This window comes from Hyperoodon ampullatus, assembly GCF_949752795.1.
Source record: "Hyperoodon ampullatus genome assembly, chromosome: 2".
NCBI lineage: Eukaryota > Metazoa > Chordata > Mammalia > Artiodactyla > Ziphiidae > Hyperoodon > Hyperoodon ampullatus.
This window is the reverse complement of record NC_136915.1, coordinates 194,346,140-194,370,550: the sequence shown is the minus strand read 5'-3', so window position 1 is coordinate 194,370,550 and position 24,411 is coordinate 194,346,140. Positions and strand designations below refer to the sequence as shown.

The 24,411-nt window shown below is 39.5% G+C and overlaps 1 protein-coding gene across 1 annotated transcript in view; it reads right to left on the bottom strand.

Moving 5' to 3' along the window:
• Nucleotides 1-14,714, bottom strand: part of NEK7 (NIMA related kinase 7) — an 84,998-nt gene extending 70,284 nt beyond the window's left edge. Inside the window, exon 1 of the mRNA XM_079697591.1 lies at nt 14,643-14,714. Coding sequence (XP_079553717.1) covers nt 14,643-14,699 — 57 coding nt within the window. The 5' untranslated portion in view covers nt 14,700-14,714. The remainder of the gene's footprint in view (nt 1-14,642) is intronic.
• Between the last annotated feature and the right edge of the window lie 9,697 nt (nt 14,715-24,411).

Below are 24,411 nucleotides of genomic sequence, written 5' to 3'. Positions count from 1 at the left end.
GTGTATGTAAACTTCACAGCCCATTTGCGGCACCTTTTCCCCCCATGGCCTTTCTTCAAAGGGCAGTGTGGGTGAGTGACAGCTTGTCTCATCTGCCCCCATGTCCTGTCACCCAGTGTAGACGTGCAGAGCTGACACGAGAAGGAGCATAGCTGCACATCTCCGACTACCCCCCCGTGTCTGTGCCACGCTGCAATTTGTATAAAAATAAGCCTGTGTAGGATGAGGTCTCCTTTAAGAGATCGCCAGGCAGGTTATACATATACTTCGGTAATGACTCTCTGATACTGCATTCAGTGCCACACTTCATTTTGATGAGTTATGCCCCATGTAAGCAGCACTGTATGAGGTGCTTAAAATAACAAAGATGATATCAAATCAGTGCCCACGCAAGTAAACAACTATTTTTAGGAAAGAGCTATATTCTCTTTTTTGGATGATGTCCAATTCCCCATATTCTTTAGCTTAGCATTTGAGCTATAATGGGAATAAAATAACCCAGCAAAATAATGAGATTCAAATCAGTATAAAATATAAACCAAATAAAATCACTTAAATTGCCTTTCCGTGCTCTCATTCTGGTGGATAAACCGGGTCTCAGTCTCTGCAGTCCCTTAATGGCCAGGGTATCTGTCTGAGCTGCACAAAATGGCTTTTGGATTTGATGTGAGTCATTTAAAGGCTTTTCAACTTTTATGAAAGTAAAAAGCTACTCTGCTTCTTCCGCAACACACTGACACCCCCCTACGACGGGGGCTCTCTCAGTCACCTGGCCCCTGCCCTGGGCCTCCCCTCCAGCCACACCGCTCGGCCCCAAATGCGCCTGCAGCTCCGGCCCCTCCGTGCAAAGCATGTGTGTGTCCCAGGCCCTCCGAGGGACTGCGCCCCTCGCGCCTGGCCAGCCCAGCTCGCCCTGGGGGCTGACTTGCCAGCCCTTCTCAGGAATCGTCCTCAGCTCGCCAGGAGGCTTTGCTTGCTCCTGCCCCTGGGCCGGCACAGCAACCGACAGCAGTCAACTCTCCACACAGTGGTGCAAACTCAGGCACTGAGCTAGGTTCCAGACCTCACTGGATTTTAATTATTTGTTTACACGTGTATATTTCTCCCTCCGAACACAGAGTTTCTCAAAGACAGAAACCAAGTTTTATCTTTGTGTCCAGATGCCATGAAGGCAGCGCAACATGAAACAGACAATAAATATTTACTAAGTAAGTGAATGTAGCTGAAAGAACTTAATGAATATAAAAGTTCTAAGTGCATCTGCATGACCGTAACCACGGAGAAGCTCCCAGCAGGTCTGAGGCAGAAGCTCCATGGGGAGTGGGGAAGCTCCAGACCTGCAAGTGGACGCTGTCTCTGCCAGTAACAGCTTCCCAACAGGTGAGACAGAGACTCCCCTTGCACCCGCAGCAGGAAAGGGGACCCTTAGTGCTAATTCACTGCGCTCTTAGGGCAGTACAGCAAGCCCTGAACACTGTGCTCTGAGGCCGGACCTGGGCCAGGCGGTACAGAAGAATCCACTGAGTTCCCATAAAGCCCCACAGAAACGGCACAGGTTCTGGAGTCAGTCAGCAAGGCCTGGGCTCGAAACCCCAGTTCTAACGCCCAGTATCTTTCTCAGCTGGGCCAGCTACCCAAACCTTGTTTCCCACTTCTCTAGCACAGGGGTGAACCCCCACAAAGAACTGTGCGTGGGTGTCCCCTGGGACAGAGCCAAGCTCACTCACTCGCTCACCGTCATCTACGCCCCCTCCCCCAGGGGCGCCAGCGGTAACAGCCTGCCACCGACCCTCTCTCCCCACAGGCTCTGGATTTGCACAGCCTCCTGCATGTCCTCGGGTTTTCAAGACTGAAATTCTTTAGTCTTGACCCCGATTTTCTTCTTTGGTCCTCTTCCTCTGGCCGAAACTGGAGTTAGTCTGTATCTACAGCTAGGCTTCCCATATGCCAGCTGCATCCTTACTAGGGTCTCTGAGTACCGCCCAGCCTTGGGCTCTGCCTTCCAGCCAGGACACCCCAGTTATCACGTGGACTGTCTTCCTGATTCATGAATGAACACAGCCTGACCCCTTGGGTGTAAGGCTCCTTGGTGCCATACACTATAGCTAACTAAAATTATTCTGCCCGAAGGCCTCCTAATTGTTGTGGGGGAGCATGCAATAAACAAAAACCATGTGTGGCGGTAATTCAGCTATCGGGTTGGAACATGCTCACAGTAAACTTTAAAGTCACAGGCAAAGTGAAGACAATAACTGCTTGAAAGCCCATAAACCCTACAAGTTTGAAGCTGCAAGCTCTTCGTGACAAAAGAAACTGAGAAAGGGTGTGACTAATTCAGCACAGGGTAGCTTCTAAAATTACTAAATAAAGACTACATACCCCATACAAGAATTTTCAAACAGATTCATTTTTGGAATAAGTCTCAAAATATAACTAATTAACGTGAATAACATAACTGTAAGCCTACATACATTGTTTTGATATTGTTTTATTGTTTATTGTTTTTATTGTCATTATTTTATTTATTAATTACTAATTATAAGACACCCACAACTCCTTAAATAACGGACACAATTAAAACAGATGTTGGAAGCATTTGCATTACATTTTTGTGGTAAATGATGTTTCGTCTCTTGAGATATGTGAATCTGCAAGTTATACTATAAAAGAATCCTAAAATCTCAGAAACATAAAATAAATACTCAAAATTACATATGACAACTAAAAAAATCAAACTCTAGAGTGAAGGAAGCTTTTTATAACACCTTAAGTGTTCTGCATTCTCATTAATGAAATCTCTTGTTGATCTGAATGCACTTTAATTACATACCGCCAGATCTTGCTAACTAATTGGGATTAACTTCTACATGTCAGTCTGTTAACTGCTTCCTTCACATAAATACTTTTCATTTTAAAATAAAATTCCTTCTGCTATGCCACAGGCTCATACTATCACAGGTGCAACCTCGTTAAATAATTAATAATTTCCCATGACTAAATTAATTTCTTTAATTTCCTTTAAATTTGAAGGCAGGAACATTTAATGAGCAATAAGATAATTCAGGGTAACATTATGATGATAATTCTCTCTGGGGAAATTAGAAGAGTCACAGCATGGACTCAACAGACTCCCCAGAGAGAAAATTATGTCCTGATAATTCCTAGAGGTATTGTTATCAATGATCTAATATACAAGCCAGTATTAATTACAATATTTAACATCATTAATACGGTTTTCACTGTTCCTGCAAATTCACCTCTTACGGGTGATTTTCATATTACCAACTATGTAATCTAATAAACTATATTTATATTAACATTATTAAATTTCTCAAAAATTTAAGTTACAAAACTTCAAAATGCCCTTCAATTTTATTTGGCAATAAAGCTCATGCTATGTATGATCTTTAAAGAGATATTACTCACCTCCAAACTACAAAAACTAGAACATCCTTTTGACAATATCTAACATAAAGCTGTTATATATTATTTTCTACAAACCTCACTAGAAATAAAAAAAAAACAACAACACATGTGCCAGCAGAGTCTAATTAGTCATGCTTCTTCCCATTTGAAAAATGATCTCCCTAAAATTTCTTTAACTATTTCAGAAGTAACCTATTCCTAAAGACACTAAGTGTCTTGAGATTTACATCAGTTGGAACAATATGCCATTGATCATTGTAACTGGCTTTTATCAAACAAAGGAGAGAATTCACTATAGCATAAGAAAAATGAGTGATCAAATACAACCAATTATCTAGTTAAACATTTATAAGACCCTGGTATTTGTATCATTTAATCATCATTAGTTATACTACCCAGCATAATCACTATATCCAAATTATGTAACCAGAAATACTGATGACCTTTCCCAGCGTTTCATGAGTAGGATAATGACGAAGACACTCCCATCTGCCCCATGAGCACCACCAGCCATACCTGGTAAAATTAAACATGGCAAGCAAAAGCCTTTCCCTGAGAGAAACAGAGACAGAGACAGACACAAATAGAGGGGAGAGGGTTTCTACAATGTATTCATTTATTCCACAGTTATTAATAGAGGAGGGAGATTAAACAAATACATAATCCAAAACAATAAAAAGACAATAAGCAAATACATAATAGTATCTAATATTTAAGCACATGCAGAGAAATAAAATAGAGTGATATAATGGAAAATGAGTGGATGGTTATTTTAGAGTGGGTAATTCCGGGATGACCTCGGTGAGAAGGTGTCGTTTATGGTGAGATTAAAAAACCAGAAGGAAAAAAAAAGGGCAGAAAGAAAACCTGGAGAAAATGTCTCGAGGAAAGAATGAGCTGGGTGTGTTGAAGGAACACTGGCCGGAGGATGGAGCACAAGGGCGACAGGGTGAGGAACGAGGTTAGAGGTGAGCAGGACAAAACCGCACAGCACTCTGACAGCACCAGTGAGGGACTCGGGTCTCCAGCAGGGAAGCACGGTACTGGGAGCTAACACACATTTCACAGTGACAACTCACGACGCTGGTGGGGAAGGAATGGAGAGGAGCATGAGTGAAGCAAGAGGGGAAGCAGGGAGACTGGACAGGAGGAAGTGGACCTGACCTGACTGTTGCAGGGACATGCGAGCAGCAGATGGAATCAGGGTATGATCTTGAGGTGGAGTCAAAGGAGCTGCTGATGAATTGAGTATGAGGAGAGAGGGACAGAGAGAAATCAAGGATAAATCATGGATCTGGGGCTTGAGCACCTCGACGGATAGTGATGCCACTGACTGGGATAAACAAGGCTAACGAAGCAGCAGTGGGGGCAGAAGGCAGGTAATAAAAATGTAATAAAGGATGTAAGATGATGCAGAACCAACTGCTGGTAGAGAAACCTATGCTCCAAGAGAACGTCGTCATCCCCACCCTCCTCCTCATCCCCATCGTCTGGGTTCTATCTACGTGCCAAGCACAATACTAGAAGCTCCAGAGCTCATAGGAGGTAAAAACTATGATTCCTCTAATTTACTGATAAGAAAAGTGAAACATACCGATGTTCAATAACCTGTCCTCCATCACACAGCCAGAAAGTGGGGCATCCAAGAATTGACCCCAGGCAATCCGACTTCAGGGCTCAGGCCCTGAACCACCCCACCAAACAGCCAGCGCTTCTGACTCCTCCCAGCTCCCCCACATGTTCCTCCCCATATAAATTCTGGTGTCCACAGGGCTCCATCCTCAGCCTTCTCTTCTCACTTTGCTCATCACTCTGGGCCACGTAACCCATTGCTCCATCTCTCTCATGTGTTGGTTCTGGAAGTTAGTGCTGAGTGAAACTGAGCCCTGGTGCCCCTCTAACCCTCTACTGGATACCCTATCAGAACTCTCCTAGAAATTCCTCCTCCTCCATCCCCTCTTCTCCTACACTGAATGATATCCAGTCAAGGAAAAAAAATCAATAAAAGGAATGCATAATTAAATGTATTCTACATAAGTATTCCTGGAAAAAGAAGTGCTTATCAAAATTTCTAAATCTGAGCAATATTTGTTTTATGAATATTTAGTGAGAAAGATGTATGAAACATAACCACAGTCATATGAAAAAGTCATAATATTCACAAAATAATAATATAAAGGGAGACAAAATATAAAGGTATGCTAAATGTAAAATGACACAACCGAATTCTAACAAACATATTAGAATCTATACATTCAATGTTGCCCTTCAAACAAGCACCATGAGAGGATATGGACTTACTCCAGGAAGGCTTCCAATACTGAAAATATGTTTGAAATTCCTCCTTGGATTGTAATCAGTCTGTGAATCACATGAAGATTACCGGTCTCATTTAAGAAGATATCTCATTTTGATCGAAAGAAGAATACCAAGACTATTTACTTTTTTCACCAAGTACATACTTGGCTCCAAAAGATTTCTGAATCTTCCAAATATTACGTTCACCCTCAAAAATGGAACAATTTTCAATACTGTATTTATTAAAACTATATTTCAGGCTCTGAATGCAATTCCAAATAGAACTGGGAAACTGTTTTGATTAATGTCGACCTCATCTTTGCCCACATCAGACTATTCAAATAGGAATTTCCAAGAGAGCAGATGAGATAATCCTTACCGTATTCCCATTCTTTTAAAAATCATCTAAATTTCTCAAGGCATTTCCTTTAAAATTTAAGGAACACTTACCCCTAACTATGTAAATACGAACAACCAATCTAAATTCAAAACTCAACTAAGCTTTAAATATTTTGATATCACTTCTCATTTGACAGATTTCTTATTATTCTATATTGCCACAGTCTTTTCCTAAAATAACTCTCAAGTAACTAAAATCTATACAACATAATATAATTAGATTGATCAATATTTAGCTTTCAATTAGAGATTAATTCATTCATCCAACAAATATTTATTGAGTACCCATGACCTACTACTCATTGATATAAAGCATGATTTACAGAAGTGAACACTGCATTGCTGGTATAGCATATTCTGATCTGTTAGAAGCATACTAGTATAAGAAATTACCCAGAAATCATAATTTTTCTGAGAGTAATCTTTTTGTTGTCTTCCAAATTACATATGTCCTCTAGGATAATACTTTCCTTAGGGCCTCTACCATGTAGTTCATCCACATTATAAGGAGCCTTTATGCTATTAGGTTCCATTAGGGACTAAATCTCCTTGAACGGCTCCTGAGACCATTACCTCAGCATCTGAGATTTGGAGCCGAAAGAGAGCATGGTATAAGCAAGACACAACTGAATCTGTGCCCAAAATAGGGAAAGACACAAAATGCTGCTGGAGAAGAAAAAGGTGACCAGATGATGCAAGACCCTCTACGACACACAAAGAAATGCAGAATCCACCCTTAAGAGCCACAGAAACCGGCGCTTTTAGGAAGTGATACAATAAAAAGTACACTTTGGAAAGATGACTTTCAATACAATGTAAGGAATGAACTAGAAATGGTAAAATGAGAGGTAAAGAGATCAGTTCAGAAGCTTCTGCGATAATCCAGGCAAAAGGTGGCAGTAATCTAAATAAACTACAGTAGGTACAGTCAGGATGTAGAGAATTAGAAGATTCAAAAGCTATTTAGGGAGTAAAATCAGGACAAGAGGAAAACTGCCTAAATATAAAGTATGCGATTCACTTGTTTGTAGTTTGGACGGCTAGATGGACGGTGCTAACAGTCACAGGCAAAAGGACAATCTTGGGCAGGAAATAATAAATTCCATCTTGAAGAGCAGGAGCTTGAGGTACCTATAAAAATATCAAGAGTCACGGTGATTGAGAAGATCAGACTGGCCAGGAAACGGATGAGGAGCTTTTTCTGTGAAACTAAAGAGTGAGACGTGGGCTTCCCTGGTGGCGCAGTGGTTGAGAGTCTGCCTGCCGATGCAGGGGACACGGGTTCGTGCCCTGGTCTGGGAAGATCCCACGTGCCGCGGAGCGGCTGGGCCCGTGAGCCATGGCCACTGAGCCTGCGCGTCCGGAGCCTGTGCTCTGCCAACGGGAGAGGCTACAGCGGTGAGAGGCCCGCGTACCGCAAAAAAAAAAAGAGTGAGACAGACCCGGTGCCAGTCCCAGCCCCGCCATTTACCGGCTACCTGACCAAGCGTGAGTTAGCTCATTGGTCTGAGCCTCAGTCTCTTCATTTGTGAAGTGTGACAGATAACGCCTCCTACAGCTTGCGTTAGGAATAAATGAAACACACATTCACAATGCTTCGCACAGGGTGGGCACACTTAAGAACTCAATCAGCAGCAGGTACTGGTAGCAGCAGCAGGGCTACTGCCCTGGACAAAAGCCAGGAGCCAGGGGCCAAGTGTCCAACTAGTGCAAGGGGTCATGAGGAGGTCAGGAGACAACAGCGACAGGGAAGGTGAACGCCCTTTCTTAGGGTGGCAGAGCCTCGACGCAGCAGGTTTCAGCCCTCCCTACCCCAAGAACAAGGAGGAATCGTGGTCTGGAAGAGGCTCTGTGGATGGACAGGCTACCATCTGACCCCCGATCCTCACGGCATGGGGTTATTAGAGAACCAGCAGCCTCCACTGAGAGGGTGACGGGAAACAGTGTCCTCGGGGGAAAGAGGTCTGTTCCAGTTAAACCAAGGAGGTGAAAAAAAGTCCATAAGAAATGGAGGATGTAAGTGGTTTTTTTTTTTTTAATAAACCATTTAATATATATTTACTTTTGTATATAGACTGTTACTCAAGAAAAACAAAAATGGTAAATTAAGAGTTCAGACATCTTAGGCCACACCTGACTTCTGGGCTCACAAAGATGTGGAAACCTGCCCTGGAGAAAAGTTCTTTCTTTTTCTCTGAGCTCTTCTTCCCTGCTTCAGCGCAGGCTGGTCTCTCACATCTCGGTCTAACAAAGCGTTGCCAAGAATGGCTTCCTATCGTATTTTTGATGTAGGTACCAAGGCACAGGCCACTGCTTGAGCTTGTGCCAGGAAGAGAAATTCCAAAGACATTTATGTATCTTAATATTCATTTAAAAGGTGGTGCTTGAAAAGGTGGAGAATGGGTTGATCTGACACCCAGTTTGTCTTCAACAAGCATTTACTGAACGCCTACTATGTGCCCTAGGTACCACTCTGGGGTCTCGGGATGAAGCTTATACTCTAGAGAAAGCAGACAGACAATGAAAAAGTGAAAAGGCGATCAATTCTACGCAGAAAAATATGGCAGCAAAGGCTTACTGGGTGGGTGTGAAGGTTCAATTTTCATTAAATGCTCAAAGAAGGTGATAGTTAAATATACCCTGGAAGATGATGAGTGAGTAAGCCTATGAGAAACTACTAGAAGGTTTTAAACAGACACAATTTGACTGAAATTTTGTATTTTACATTTAAAGTTTATATAATTTTGTATTGAGAGCAGGCTGAAGGGAGGCAAGGATGGAGGCTGGGAAGCTACTGAAGTACGCTATGTGAAAAAGTAAAAGTACTGTGACCACAGCAGTGGCAGCAGAGGAGGCAAGAAGTATCCCAGTTCTAACTGTGTGTTAAAGATGGAGCTGTGGGGGGCTTCCCTGGTGGCGCAGTGGTTGAGAGTCCGCCTGCCGATGCAGGGGACAGGGGTTCGTGCCCCGGTCCGGGAAGATCCCACATGCCGCGGAGCGGCTGGGCCCGTGAGCCGTGGCCACTGAGCCTGCGCGTCCGGAGCCTATGCTCCGCAACGGGAGAGGCCACAACAGTGAGAGGCCCGTGTACCGGAAAAAAAAAAAAAAAAAAAAGCTGTGGGGTCTGGGAACAGGTGAGATACAACACGAGAGAGCTGGAAGAAGCCAGGGACGTCTCCAGGAGCTTCAGCCTGAGCAAGGGAAGGATGGACCCGCCACCAACTGTGACAGAGAGGCCTGCAGACAGAGGGGCTGGGGGGGACCATTCAGAGCTCAGCTTCACACATGCTCGCTTTGAGACACACAAATTTGAGGTCAGGCAGGCAACTGGATATGTGAGTCTGGAACTCAGGACAGAGGTCCAGGTTGAGATATAAATGTGAGAGTCACCAGCATATGGATCATACTTAGAATCATGAAACTGGAAGAGATCTCCAAGCAGGGATATAGATAGAAAGAGGTCTCAAGCCTTGAAGCCCTCTATTGTTAAGAGGTCCAGGAGGTGAGGAGAAATCAGCCAAGGATGGACCAGTAAGACAAGAAAAACAAGGTTCTTGGAAGCTGAACAATGAACAGGTTTCAAAGAAGAGAGTGCGATCGACTATTGAATGCATCTGATGAGCCAAGGAGGATGAGGCCTGGAAGCTGACCAGGGATGGAGCACCTGCACATAACTGAGACCTTGACAAGGCAGTCTAGCCAGGAGTGTGGGGAGAAGGCTTAACTGGAGCACATTTCAGAGAATGAAGGGGGAAATGGGAGACAAACCTACAAATAAAGCCAAGAATTAGCAATAAAAGGCAGCAGAGAAATAGGTTAACAGCTGGAGAAAAGAAGGACTTTAAAAGCTGGGTTTTGGTTTGGACTTGTTTTGGTTTTGAGATAGGCTGGGACAGGGGACCCTCTACCTGAGTGCTTGCACTTGCACCTGGGCAACAGGATATAAAGAAACCATAATGGACTAAAAATAACTGCACGCATGTGCAGTCAGGCAGTTATGAACAGTAAGATACACAAAAGCCACAAACCAACGGCCCCTTCTGAGGTGCCAGGAGCAAAAGCAGGGTCCTGCACAAGATCCCTGCACACAGGATCACCCAGAGGGCGAGCAGACCACCTAAGACCACCTAAGCCAGGCCTCCTGCCAGACCTACCCCGCCCTCAGCCCGTCTGATGAACCAGCTCAAGCCCCCTCGGGGAGCAAGCAAGGGCACCTATCGCTCGTTTCCACCCCCAAGCCCCACCCCGCTGCGGCACGAGTCTCAATAAAGCCTTGCCTGAATCTCTCATCTGGCCTCTTACCAATTTCTATCGATTAAAGAGTCCAAGGACCCGAGCAGGTCACTGTCTGTTGTTGAGACGGAAGAGAGAACCACGCGATGGTGTGCTAGTGAAGGGCCTGCAGAGAGGGGCCACCAGGAGCGGGGGGTGGATGGGATCCGGTGGTCAGGGGTGCGCTGGCCTTGGGCACAGTGTGGCGGGTTCATCTGGTGACAGAAAAGGCCAGTCATGTGACTACACGTCTGGGAGAAGTCGGTGGAAGTTCTCTTCTGACTGTTTCGGTGTTTTTAAGCAAAACAGGAAGCAAGGGCATCAGCTAAGTGTGAGGATGAGGGAGACAGTGCTGGGGGTTTGAGGAGAACAGAGATGCGAGACGTCACTGAGGGCAGGAGGAGTGGAGATACCAACAGCACGACTGCTGGGCAGGTGTGCTTTACTTGAGGTTCACAGTCATGAACGGAAACCACGGCGAGAGCCTGCTTTCCTCAGAACAGCTGCTGCTCGTTCTCCTGTACCTAAAGTCATTCACTGAAGCCAACTGTCAAAGGGAGAACATCACACCAAAATTTCTATCAACAATTCAAAAAACAGAAACTGTACTCAATGCTACTTATAACAAACACCTTGGCAAAATCAATTTATCAAAAGAAGTACACTACATGATGACCCTTATTTCATAAAGTGATTCTGTAAGATGAGCTAAAGACAGGGGAAGGTGATCCAATCATCATGTCCAAAACTCATCCCACTCAACACAGTCCACTGGGGGCAACGTCGCTCTGGCCCACAAAGCGCCCAGATCACTACCCCAAACATGCTACAAGGTTAGCTTCATCTCATCCCTACACCTCGCTCCACAGGGATGCAAAAGCACAGGGGGACTGCAATTTGGGCCACCAGGAAGCTTAAAGGAATGGCTGATCTACCTTACTGCTTGGGTTGGAAGACTCCCAGACAAGGTTCTCATACCTTCCGAGCAATAAAAACGAGGAACGTCTGTTTTCCTACCTGTAGATCTCGAAGCTTTCCCTCTTTCACAGGTAGCCAAAGTGTTACACTAGGTATCTTCAAATTTACAAATAATAATAATTATAACCTAAGTCCTGGTGATTATCATAATTAAAATTAATCCTCCCTTCGAATCACTCCCATAAATTCTTAAAATTGTGCTCTGATTATAATTGTTTTACATTTATCTTTACGATAAAAAGTGAATGTACCATAGTGCTCTTCACTCAATGATCAGAAATCAAAATACTCAAAAAATGTTAGTTGTAAACTTCCACTGTTTAAAATTAGTCTCATAGTAAAATATTTTAGTATTTTCCTATTTCTGTGTCACCATCTTTCATATAGTCTGAATTTTCTTTTTTAAATTAAGCTAAATCCATTGTTCCACCAACAGGAGTCCAACACGATACAAATCTAGTCAAAACATCCTTTCAGTACTTTCTGGCTTTAGTAGAGGAATCAAAGGAAAAAGGGAAGGAAAAGGAAGCTGATAGAAAAAAAATTTCCCTAAGTTCAAGAGAATGACAATACACACAAAAAAATTAATAGAGATACATAAATCTCACATCCTAAAGCTTATTAAAAAGGAACTCACACAGTACTAAAGAAAAAGGAGCTCTCACAGTAATATGTGAGACCACATATTACACATTACGGGGTTAGAGTATTCATCTCAGAACAAGAAAAAGAAAGATATGCCAAGAATATACATCACTTGTCATTATACAGGGGATTGGTATTTGACACTTAGAAAGCTGACTTCGTTTTCTGTTTATGTCCAGACACGTATTAGCATCACAAAAGTAGGAGTCACTCAGCTAACCATATGTTGCCGTATCACCCCGTTATTCAGGCCAATGGTGTGGAACAAAACAAAAGAAGGTTGTCAGCCCCTAGCAGAGCCTGTCCTTTGCCAGCCTTTAAAAATCATGCTACTGAGAGCAGTAACATTTTTCAAAGACTTAATAAGCAATAACGCCTGTAAACTCTTGTCAGGTAATCTCACACCATCAGTCTGGACGCAGAGACAGGAAAAACCCTCCCTCTTTCACCCACCCCTGGGAGCAGCAGCAGGAGGCAGAGATGAAGGGAACTGTGTGAAAAGAGATGCAGAACCACAGACGTGGTTCTGAAATGTATGCTGCATGGTCCCAAGAAACCATGACTTTCCTGGCTGGTGAGTCAGTAGAAGGCAAAAATGAAAGTGCTCATTTGTTTTTTCCTTTGAAATTTAGGACTGTTCAAAACAGAATTTCAAAATCATGACATGAACTACCTAATTTCAGAAGTGCTTCTTTTACTGCCTTCACTAGAAACAATATAATATGGACCCATAGTATCTATGTATGTGTGTAAAACTAGCACTAAGATACGTCTGTATCTAATAGATAGAAACTGCTTATTATAATCTTGATAATTTATGATCATACACAAAATATAGATGGTAGATCTAAAAAAAAACAATCATCTTGAAATTAAAATATTGGCCTTACTCTAAGCTCTAAAGGGTCTCTTTTCTGAATACGGTACAGAGGATTCAGACGGGTGTAACAAAGAAAACAATGTAAAATTCAGTTGGGTAAAGGGTTAATTTAAACATGTTCATTTGAAGGCGTCCCTGGTTGGTTTCAATCACACATTCTTATTGAGACCCTGCTTCATGTGGGGAGCTGCAGTATCACAGGGCATCCAAAGAAAGTAAGACACAGTATAAATCCTCAAGGAGAGTTTAACCCAACAGCAAAGATAAGGAAAATGCCTATGTAAAATGACACAAAGGCCTCAGAAATACCAGAAGAGACATACAAAGGATGCACCATCACGTTTCCAAGGAAAAAATATTACATTCACAAAATCAGAAAAAGCTTCATAGTGGAGATGGCATTTTAGACGGTCCTTAAAGGGTGGACAGGATTTCAAAAATTGGAGAGGGGGATGAGGGTACAAGATGAATAAAGTCACAGAGGCAGAAAAGACAGTTTATTCTGCAGGCAGTATTTCCTGCACTGTGCCTCACGGACATGGATTCTGAGAGAAGCCAATAAATGTGCTTAAACAAAAAGGATCCCGTGGTCAAATAAGTCTGGAAAACACTACACCCCAAAACTCCCTCCAGGAAATTCACAGTGCACCCTAATAATACAGGGAAGGCTCTGAGAAAGTACTGTCATGAAGCAGCTGTGTAAATCCAAGTCTCCCAAACTTATCTGACTACAGAACTCATTTGAAAGAACATCTATAACAGACCAATTACAAGTACTGAAGTTGAATCTGTGATTTTAAAACTCCCAACAAACGAAGTCCAGGACCAGATGGCTTCACAGGCGAGTTCTATCAAATATTTAGATGAGTTAACACCTATCCTTCTGAAACTATTCCAAAAAAACTGCAGAGGAAGGAACACTCCCAAACTCATTCTATGAGGCCACCATCACTCTGATACCAACACGAGACAAAGATACCACGAAAGTACATCTACCAATTCTTCATTTCCAGAAATACGATCAAGCAAAACTCGGACAAGGCTAGCACAGTAAATTTGGGACACTGTAGAAGGTCTCCAACACCAAACTGAAAAAACATGGTATTTATTAATAACAACAACAAAAACGAACTGCTGCCTCTGTGCAGGGATGAATGTTATTTTAGATGCGTCATCATACATCGGGCTTTAGGGCAAGCATCCATAGAGAACACAGCATCCAAGGTAATTAACTTCTATAGTGTGTGTACATGTTCTGCTGAAACATTCCTTTAACTTCATTTCATGTTATTAAAAAACGAGCAACTACATAACAGGGGAAACACATTGCTACTCAGAGAAAATAAGAAAAGTGACAGTAACAGAAGGCAGTCGTGGGCAATGCAGGACCAGCCAGAGCAGAGACAGGCACTAGACACACAGGCGCCGCCTTGCCTTTTCTCTTCCTCTCTGAGCCAAACATTAGCTCCCAAAGCCTGTAGGTCATTCAATTCAAGTTAAAAGCTAAAGCTGCCCCCGCTCTTTTTCCATATTTGTACATGAGAAGTAAATATTCTAAAACAGTATTTTATAATAGAAACAATCCTGATTGAAGCTTGGAAATTCATAACTAGCATTTTTGGCTACTTTATTTCCTAAAGGGACTATTCATGTACTACTTCCTTCCTCACTGCATGTACATCTATGTCTACACACACACACACACACACACACACTTACAGCTGCATTTATTAGAACAAATTACCTGCGGTTGGAACTGAGGAACAGGTGGCCCTTGCATCCCTTGTGATTGCTCATCCATCGTCTGAAGCAACAGGAACTTCAGAACTCTGCAAAAAATGTAAAGTTGAAATTTAAATAATGCAATCATTACCAATACATACTTGAGATGAACCTAATGCTTCAAAAATGTCCATTAAGACACTCCATACTCTTATCTGCCATTTGCTAAATCCAAGCTCTGCTTAGCTAACACAAATATTCACGATCTCAGCTAATTCTTATCGAAAGTAGCATGTTATGCTTAGAAAATCCCGTTTTGTGAGATGAAATTCTCTCTTCTCCATTACATCTTATAGATCAAAGAGGCTTCCCCTCTCCCTCCCGGACTGAGAAGATAATCACCACGGTAAGCTTCCCAGAATTGTGGCTAACATTTTACATTCCTAAAATGCACTTCAGCTTCATATTCTAAAAATGTTAGCACTTTTGTTCTTCGTGTCCAACTATAATGCTTACTGTGATTTTTAGGTTTAAACTTAAAAGTCCTGTCCTCATATGAGGGTGTTTACTCTTTTATGCATATATTTTTTGTAATTACAAAACATCCACCCATTAATTCAGTAAACACAGGCTGAAGACCAAGCATACGCCAAGTCCTGCACAAGGTTCAAGAACTGAACTATAAACACGGCCGACACCCCTGTCCAGGAGCCACATCTGCACTGATTCTACACAACATCAAGTATCTCTAGGTTCTTCATAAGTGTAATTTTATAACTAAAATCTTGTGGGTTAAAAAACTAGGGTCCATTTAAATAGGATCGACAGAGAAATTAAAACACATTTTCACTTCATTATTCCTTTTAAAAAGCAATAAAAATATTCTAGACATGGGTTATTTGTATTGCAAATATTTTTTACCATCTTGTAGAAAACCTTCCCAATGGCATCTTTTAATTAACTTATGAACAGAAATTCATAAATTTAATATGTTCTAATTGATCAATCTTTTCCTTTATGGTTAATGCTTCTGTGTACAAAATGCTTAATAATTTAAGAATTATTTCTCTACTCTAAATTCTCATACATTATCTTTCAATGTAAGCTTTATTGCTTTGCCTTTCATATCTAAATTTGCAATTGATCTGGAATTAAAGTTTTGTACAACATATGGTGAAGTCAATATTTAGTTTGTTTTTCCATATGGCTATCCAACTGACTTCAAATCATATACTGAAAAGACTGTCGTTTACCCCACACCCCATTACAGTGCTACTATATCATTCTCATCATATATCAAATGACTGCACACACATATATACTTAGCAGTGTATGGTGCAGGTTTATTATAAAGTCTTGTTACATGCTTAATCACATATATGATTTTAATACAAATTTTAGAACCAGCCTTTTTGTTTCTATTTTTAAAAAAAAGTCTATTGAGATTTTGATTACAAGTACATGAACTCTATAGATCGATCCATTTGGAGAAAACTGACATTTAATAATATTGGGTCTTCAGACCCATGAATACAGGATATCTCATTTATTTTAGGTTTAATTTCTTTCAATAATGGTTTTCAGTTTAAATACTGGTCTTTCACCTGTTTTGTCAGGTTATTTCCTAAGTATATTATATTTTTTGATACTATTGTTAATGGTAGGTGTTTTTTATTTCAATGTTCTGATAGCATACAGAACTACAACTGACTTCTGTATATTGACCTTTTATCTTGCAAACTTGATAAACTCTCTTATTGGTTCAAGTAGACTTTTTGTAGTTTCTTGCCTTATTGCAATGGCTAGAACCTCCAGTACAATGAATAGAAGCAGAGACATCATTTTCTTATTCCTATCTGAGGAGGAAAGCATTCAGCCATTTACCATTAAGTATAATGTAAGATGTACATTTTTCATAAATGCCCTTAATTTATCAGGTTGAGCTAGTGCCCTTCTATCCTTACTTTGCTGAAAGATTTTATAAAGAATAGATGTTAGATTTTTGTCAAATTCTTCCTCTGTGTCTGAGCTGATTATACATGTTTTAAATTGTTAAAATGTTGAATTTTGGTGGTTCATTTATTTTAAATTTTGAACATTCATTTTGGTGAACGCTAAGCCAGTATTCATTTCTGGGATGGACCCCATTTAGTCATGATATATAATCCTACTTACGTATTTTTGGATTCAATTTTACATAGTGTTGGATTTGAGGAGTGAGGAGAGGGAAGGAGAAAGAGAATCCCAGTAATGAATTAGAATACATTTTAGTGTGAAATCTGAATCATTAAACAATCAAGAGACAATGCTTTAAGGCTACACATTAAGGCAACATTGGTTATTTAAAATGTGTATAAGCAAAAAGGACACTTTTGCAAAAGGCAGTATAAATTAAACAGTTTCTCCAGCTTAGGAAAAGAAAAGCTATTACAAGCCAACTACACATCCAAAATGGTATCTTACAACTTAACTGCTATTATTCTAATGCAGGACAGATTATTGCTCAAAACTGCACATTTGAGAACACCAAGAAATTTTCATTTTTTTGTTACCTTTTAAGCAAGACAACATCAGAATAAAGACTTTTAAAATTTAAAAAAAAAAGAAATCTAAATCATTAAAATCAACATTTCACATCTAGTGTCCCACAGATAGTTTCCCAAGACACTTCATAAAAAAAAGGTTTCCTGGTCAAAGACCTCTGTGAAATACTACTCGCTATATGAATCTCTCTTAGAAAGTCATAGTAAATATTAGCTAAATATTACTAAAGGACCCAAGCAGGCCCACAGTTTAAAAAAAAACAACTTCACTTATATTTATGTGCTTATTTAAGCACAAAATGCTTTCTTTGTGTAACATCTTTTAATATCCCACAGCTTGACCAATCCTAAGAAGAGAAGACACTATGAGAAATGTTGTGCTAGATTATAACAAAGTGGGTTTCATCACACCTCCTGATGTGTGACAATGTCTAAGCAAATAAAATTATGAAGAAAAGAAGCCAAAGTAAAACAACAAAAAAACACAAAAAAGAAACATAAAAATCAAAGGAAACTTAGAAGTGATTTAATCTAACAATCTGCATAACAGGGAAATCACTTCTACAGTATCCCAGACAGAGGTCAAAGAGCCTCTCCTTAGAAATAAAACTCTGTATGAAATACTCATATTGCACATAAGCTTAGTAATACAATGAATAATAACGCAACAAAATTTTCTTTGCATAATATCTAACACGGTTCCATTTGTCACTGGATTCTTAATGCTTTTACAGAATAAGAATATATCAATGTTTGTATACTGATTTAATATCATCATATTTCCAAAGGCCAAATATATTTAGGTATTATCTCTTTCCACTAATCTCCTCACAAATGAAATAAAAACACATTTAATGTATAAATATGTTAAACATGCATTCAGTCTTCTAGATTATAATTTCCATGATACAGGGATCTATCTGTGTCATCCACAGCTGTACCCCCAGTTCTTAGGTCAATGTTTGGCACAAAATGAGTGCTGAGCAAATATTTATTTAATGAATGAATAAATGTATCTCTGTCATAAAAACATCAAATAATAGTTGCTAGAGTTTAATAAGTCTAAAATCAATGGTGAGTAAAATCATGATCAAATTCAACAAATTTGTCAACCAATCTTCAATAAAAAAAAGGCTGCCCAAAGAAGGTGCTGCCTGAATCGGGTTTTCAATAAGGAAGAGAAGTTCACAAGGATTAGACGAGGCAATGAAGAGAGGAACCCTGGGAAAAGGAAAGGACACATCAAAATACCCAAAAGCAGAGCACAACATCTTATAAGTAAAATTAAAGTTGGCAGGTGGTGAGAGATAGCTGGGGGGAGTTAATATCAGAAGGTTAGCCTAACAACATAGACAGCTGTCCACTCATGAGAAAGCTTTTATGATATTTACTTTATCCAGCTGGTATCAGAGAGCTAATGCTGGGTTTCAAGAAGCTAAGAGAGGGAAGTTCATTTTTTGAAATACAACCTTTCTTGCTGTGTGACAGAGCAGAGGGGCTCACAACCACAAGCAAGACTAGTCAAGAAGCTACTGCAACAGTCCAGACAAGAGGTGATAAGGGCCCTCACCAAGGTCTCTTACTTCACCTCAACCAGCTTTCAACACAACTATCTCACTTTCTGGAAACGTTCTGTGCCCCATATTCTCCTGGATTTTCTCCCACATTATAGCTATTTTTTCTAAGTTTCTTTTGCTATCCATGCTAATACATTCTCTCAAGTCAACCCATCCAGCCCCATGACTTTGATTACTAACCATGTATGATTACTCTGAAATTTCTCTCTACTACACGCATCTGTTCTGAGCTCTGAGCCACAAACACCAATATCCAAATGACCACCTGATATCTTCACAATTCTTGAATAGAAGATTCCATCTCCCATTCTTAAAAAAAAAAAAAAAGGCAAGCTTCTCTAATCTTCTTTATCTCTTTATGTGTATCACCATCTACTCAGTAGATCCAGCCCAAACTTCTTAAACTTTTGGGTCATAAAGGTTAACTGCAACGTGGACTGTCAAAACTTACCAATGAACTTTTGTACTCTGTAATGTGAAAATCCAATGGCCTCCCTTGCCCTCTAAATAGATCTTTTACTCATGCATAATTCTGTAACATCATGCACTGGTCATCTGGAAAATTTTAGTTCCCTTGGTTACTCAGATCCTCTATAAATGTTGACCATTTCATTATACAATATTCAAAAACACGTTCATTAATATCACCACTAATCTCATCAGAAGTCTTTAAATACCAGGAAGATGCCAAGGACAGAGTGATGAATATAATTTTTCCAAAATTCCAACTTTCACTTTAAAAGTTCGAATTTTATCATTAGTAACAAACAATGTCACTTGTTTTCCCTTAAATGACAGGCACTTAATTTTCAAGAAAATGTCTACAAAACACCTAGGTCTGAATGTCAGTTGCTGTTTCAAGTGAAAACGGTGTCCCATGAAAACAGTAGCTGTCAGGCTGCTCCTCCAACACCTGAAGAGAGGCTTTTCTCAAGACAACTTTGATTTGCTGCCATGGTGCTTAAAGTCTACTTCCCATTTCATCGCACATATTAAGGGACTTGTACTCAAAGGTTGAAATGTGATAAAAATAATAATCTTTAACTGCTTCATTAAGTACATTTTAAAATGAAACTCATACTTTGTAGTACTATTCCATATGGGTAGAGAAGACAAAGACTAGTAGTTTGGTATTGCCGCACTGATTCAAGCTAAGACATCAGTGCTTTTACAAATAATGTCTTAATATTATAAAAATCACTTGCTCTTGCAGACCACATGAAGGAACCTCAAGGACCCCACCCAACCCCCAACCCTCACCATCCCCAGAAGCCGAAAGACCACACTCCCAGAAGCTCTGGTCCAGTCAAAAACCTAGAATTCATCTGCGATTCTTCCCTCCCCTTCACCTCCCTGCTCCCCATTCCAACACACCAGAAAGTGCCATTTGTTCTATTTCCAAAATAAATCTCAAATCTGTCCATGCTCCTCTATTGCCACTAATACAACCCTATAAGGTGTCATTATATCTCCGCCAGAGATTACTCTCGTAGCCTAGGAAGTGGTCTCTCTTCTTCCACCATTCTCTTCACAGTGGGATTTCCGATCTTACGGAAAAACCCAAACGAACTTTTTGGCCACCCCAATATTTTAAAAACACAAGTCACTTCATGACACTCCCATTACTCTTGGACTAAAATCCCAGCTCCTTGCCAAATACGGCAGGGCCCTGCAAAGCATCTCCTGCCTCCCTCTCCCACGTCAGGGCATCCTAGTCTCTCTCACTAATGACCTGCCATCAACACGAAAACCCCTCTGCTCTTGAAACCCTTTAAGTCTTTCCTGGCTTCAGGGCCTTTGTACGCTGTCCCTACCTTAACAATCCTCTCCAAAGTAGGACCCAGCCCTCCCTGTTGACCTTTCATATCATCACCCTTTCGCTCCTATGGAGCAATTATAACAATTTATAATTACCTTGTTCATTTTTTAAGTTGTTTATTGTTTATCTCCTCTGCTATAAGGCAGGTAACATAAAGGCAGGACCTTATCATTTTGTTCCCTGCTGTACTCCCCCAGCAAGAACCTGGCACATAACGGGCACCCAATAAACATCTGCTGAATGAATGGAAAATCAGGAATAGAGGACAGATTTTACAGTGGCTTGTGTTTAGACGTGTACGACTTCTGACTGATTAGCAAGTTAAAGGCAACTCCAAAGGTCATCATTAGCTTGGAGGACACGGGGCACGGTAGTAGCACCATCCAAACTAGACTGATAGAGAAGAAACCAAAATACGGTGGGTGTTAGGAAGAGCAGGGTACAGGGTGAAAATGATACAGGAAAACCTAACTGTGAGTTATTAGGAGAAAGGCCATATATAAAAAGTTCATAACGGCCAAATTTTGCCAAGTAGAATCTTTAGGAAAGGGGAATTCAATACACTGTCCTGTAATTCTCATATCGATTATTTTTATTAGCTAAAGCTCTTCAATGTGTTTGAAAACAGTTCTCTTTTTTTAAATTGAAGTGTAATTGACTTACAGTATTGTATTAGTTTCGGGCATACAACACAGTGATTTGATATTTTTATAGAACATACATACAAAGTTATTATAAAATATTGACTACAGTCCCTCTGCTGTACACTATACCCTTGTAACTTACTTATTGTTTACCTGGTAGTTTGTACCTCTTAATTCCCTTTACCTGTCTCCCCCTATCCCATGCCTCTCCCCTCTGGTTAACTATTAGTTTGTTTTCCGTGTTTGTGAGTCTGTTTCTGCTTCGTTATGTTGGTTCGTTTGTTTTCTTTTTTAGATTCCACATACAAGTGAAAACCTACAGTATTTGTCTTTCTCTGTCTTTATTCTGTGTCTATATAGCTTTATTCTCTATAGCTTTATTCTGTGTCTATAGACATCCTCAATGAATTAATTATTTCTTACAGAAACTGCCTTAAAATCATACATTTCAAAACAATAACCTGATTTTTTGGTCAATTATAAAGTACAGTACTAAACATATGACAGAATAAAAAAGATGAGACAAATATGCATTGATATTTGTAAGCAAATCATTTTGTGCATTTTATTTGTGATCATGATTTTGGTCAAAAAAGTTATAACTAGCCATTATATTAAAAAAATTTAATTATAGTCAATATTAAAGAATGCTTAGCTAAAGAAAAATATTTCCTTCATTCTGCAACAAAAATTACTTAACAATAAAGACTTAAAGGTCAGTCAATCTTGCAATCTTTCAATTAAACTTCTAACTTAAAGCTTAAAGTAAATGCAATTCAACTAACAATGGGTATGTATAGATTCTATTCATTAAAAATCTTTCTCTTTCTGTTTCCAAACATATATTTTGATAACTTCATCATTCTATCCAGTTTCTTAACAACCAGTTTTGACACAGTACTAAATCCTAAATATTGAACTATGTACATACCAATCTCAAGAGATTTCAGATAAACAATGATCAACTATATCGTTCCTTATCTAACACATACTTTTCTATATTATTAAAGACTCCGGAAGCTACTTCCTGCTACTCATTACAGAAATTTTTTAAAAGTATTCTCAACAAAGGAAAAAGTTAAAAATGGCAATCCAAGTATAAAATAATAAAATTCTAGCACTGGAAAAGCAGTAGAAGATCTAATTCTAGTTTAAATCTAGCGCTACAGTTTCATTCATAAAGCAGAATGTTCTGCCTTATTTTTGTTAATAGTTATAGGCACAAATAAATGTACATTAGAAATAAATATAAAAAATGTTGAATATCACTGATAAAGAATACAAATTTAAGCAACAATGAAATAGTATACACCTGATAACCTTTCAAAATGACACATATTTAAAAATTATACATAATGCTTACATACGTGTAATAACTTTTCTAGAAAGCAATATGGCAATAAACATTAATAATCATTCATACACTTTTACTCAGGACTCTCAATCCCACAACTCTATCCTAAAGAAATAAATCAGCAAGTGAATTTTGGATTACATACAAGAATGTTTATTAAAAAGCATTTATCATAAAGGAAAACTAGGAACAACATAATGGTCCAACAATATGAAAATGTCTAAATAAATTACAGTAAACATATAAAATAGAACCCTAGATTGACCAAATGTTTATTAAAAATTGTAATGATATTTAAAGATGTACCCAGTATAATGTGAAGTGAAAAAAGCAAGATTTGGAGACAAATTTCCATGTTATATGTACTCAAAGTATACTGTTCTTATCACTAACAATTAGATAATTGTGTCGTGATTTAAGCTAACTATCTTGCCAAAATATCAGCCAAGTAAGGGTAGGAAATTATCTGTTTTATACATCACTGCATCCCCCTGGTGGCTGGCACAGAGTTAAACATACAGCAAATATATAGCCATCTATGATTCTAACATGAATTCATTATATTTTAAATCAAAAACAGGAAGTTGCCTAATAGAATAAAATTATCTTTAAGAAAAGCACATTTATATACACGTATGGGTATTAAAAACAGTACAGGCAAACGTAGCTTCCATAATAGCAAAAAGATAATTCAGACCAACCCTCCCCTCTGAGGGCAATTAGTTACACAAAAGAAATATTTTTCAATCTGCTTGAATGCATCACGGAGCTGTGGAAATAGGGAAGAATTAAAGGACCAGTGCCTGAGGGATGAAGGAAACCAAGGAGAAGTGGGTCTAATATCTGGGCATTTTTTGTACTGCCTGTGGAAGGGCAGTTATGATGCCAAGAGGCTGTACAGCACTTCCAGCCTCTTGGGACTAGAGAAAGTGTAGTCCACAGCTGAACAAGGGGCTGTGGCGAACAGCCCCACAATTTGGGTTGGGACCTTGAAAGCCTTAACCCTGGTAAACACACCTTCACAATACTAAATCATCTGAAATCCTGAAACTGGATTGAGGTCATCTCTGATAGCTAAAACCCCCAGGCACCTGGCAGAAACACATGAAAATACACTCTGGAGAAAGAGAATCTCTTAGGTTTCAAATTACTGCTACAAACAATTCTACACATATAATCTCCAATGCATAATAAAAAATAACTAGGCACTCTAGCAAATAAGAGCACATGAACAAAAATCAGTAGAGAGAAAGGACAGAATGAAAATGCTCTCAGACAGAAGGTGGAAGATGCAGGAAGGAATCATAAATAAAGGCAATGGCAGACATTTAAGTAAGGATTATTGGCATGAACCAATAGATAAAAGTGATTGTAGAGTTAAAAATAAATCTAGAATTGAATACATGAAAACCAATATATAAATAGAAGGTTAAATGGAGATAAAGCATGTTAAGGTTCCCATTACAATGTGTGGAAAAAGGAAAGCACAAATTAGCCTTATCTTTATTCTTCTAGTCTACTGATCTTGTCCAAAATTTATTTTAGCACTTCTGTTTATTATGGTATAATTTATATACAGGAAACTTGCTATTTTCCTGTTCAATTTCCATACATTTTAACAAATTTAGTCTTGGAACTACCACCAGAATCAAAATTAGAACAGTTCCATGAGTCCATAATGGAAGTATCACTGCTTGTTTATCCACTCTCCAATTAACATACATTTGCACTGTTTTCCAGTTTGGGACAATTACAAATAAAGCCACTATAAATATCTGCATACAGGTTCACATGTAAGTTTTCACTTCACATGGGTAAATATCTAGGAATGGGATTGCTCAGGTAACGTTAGAT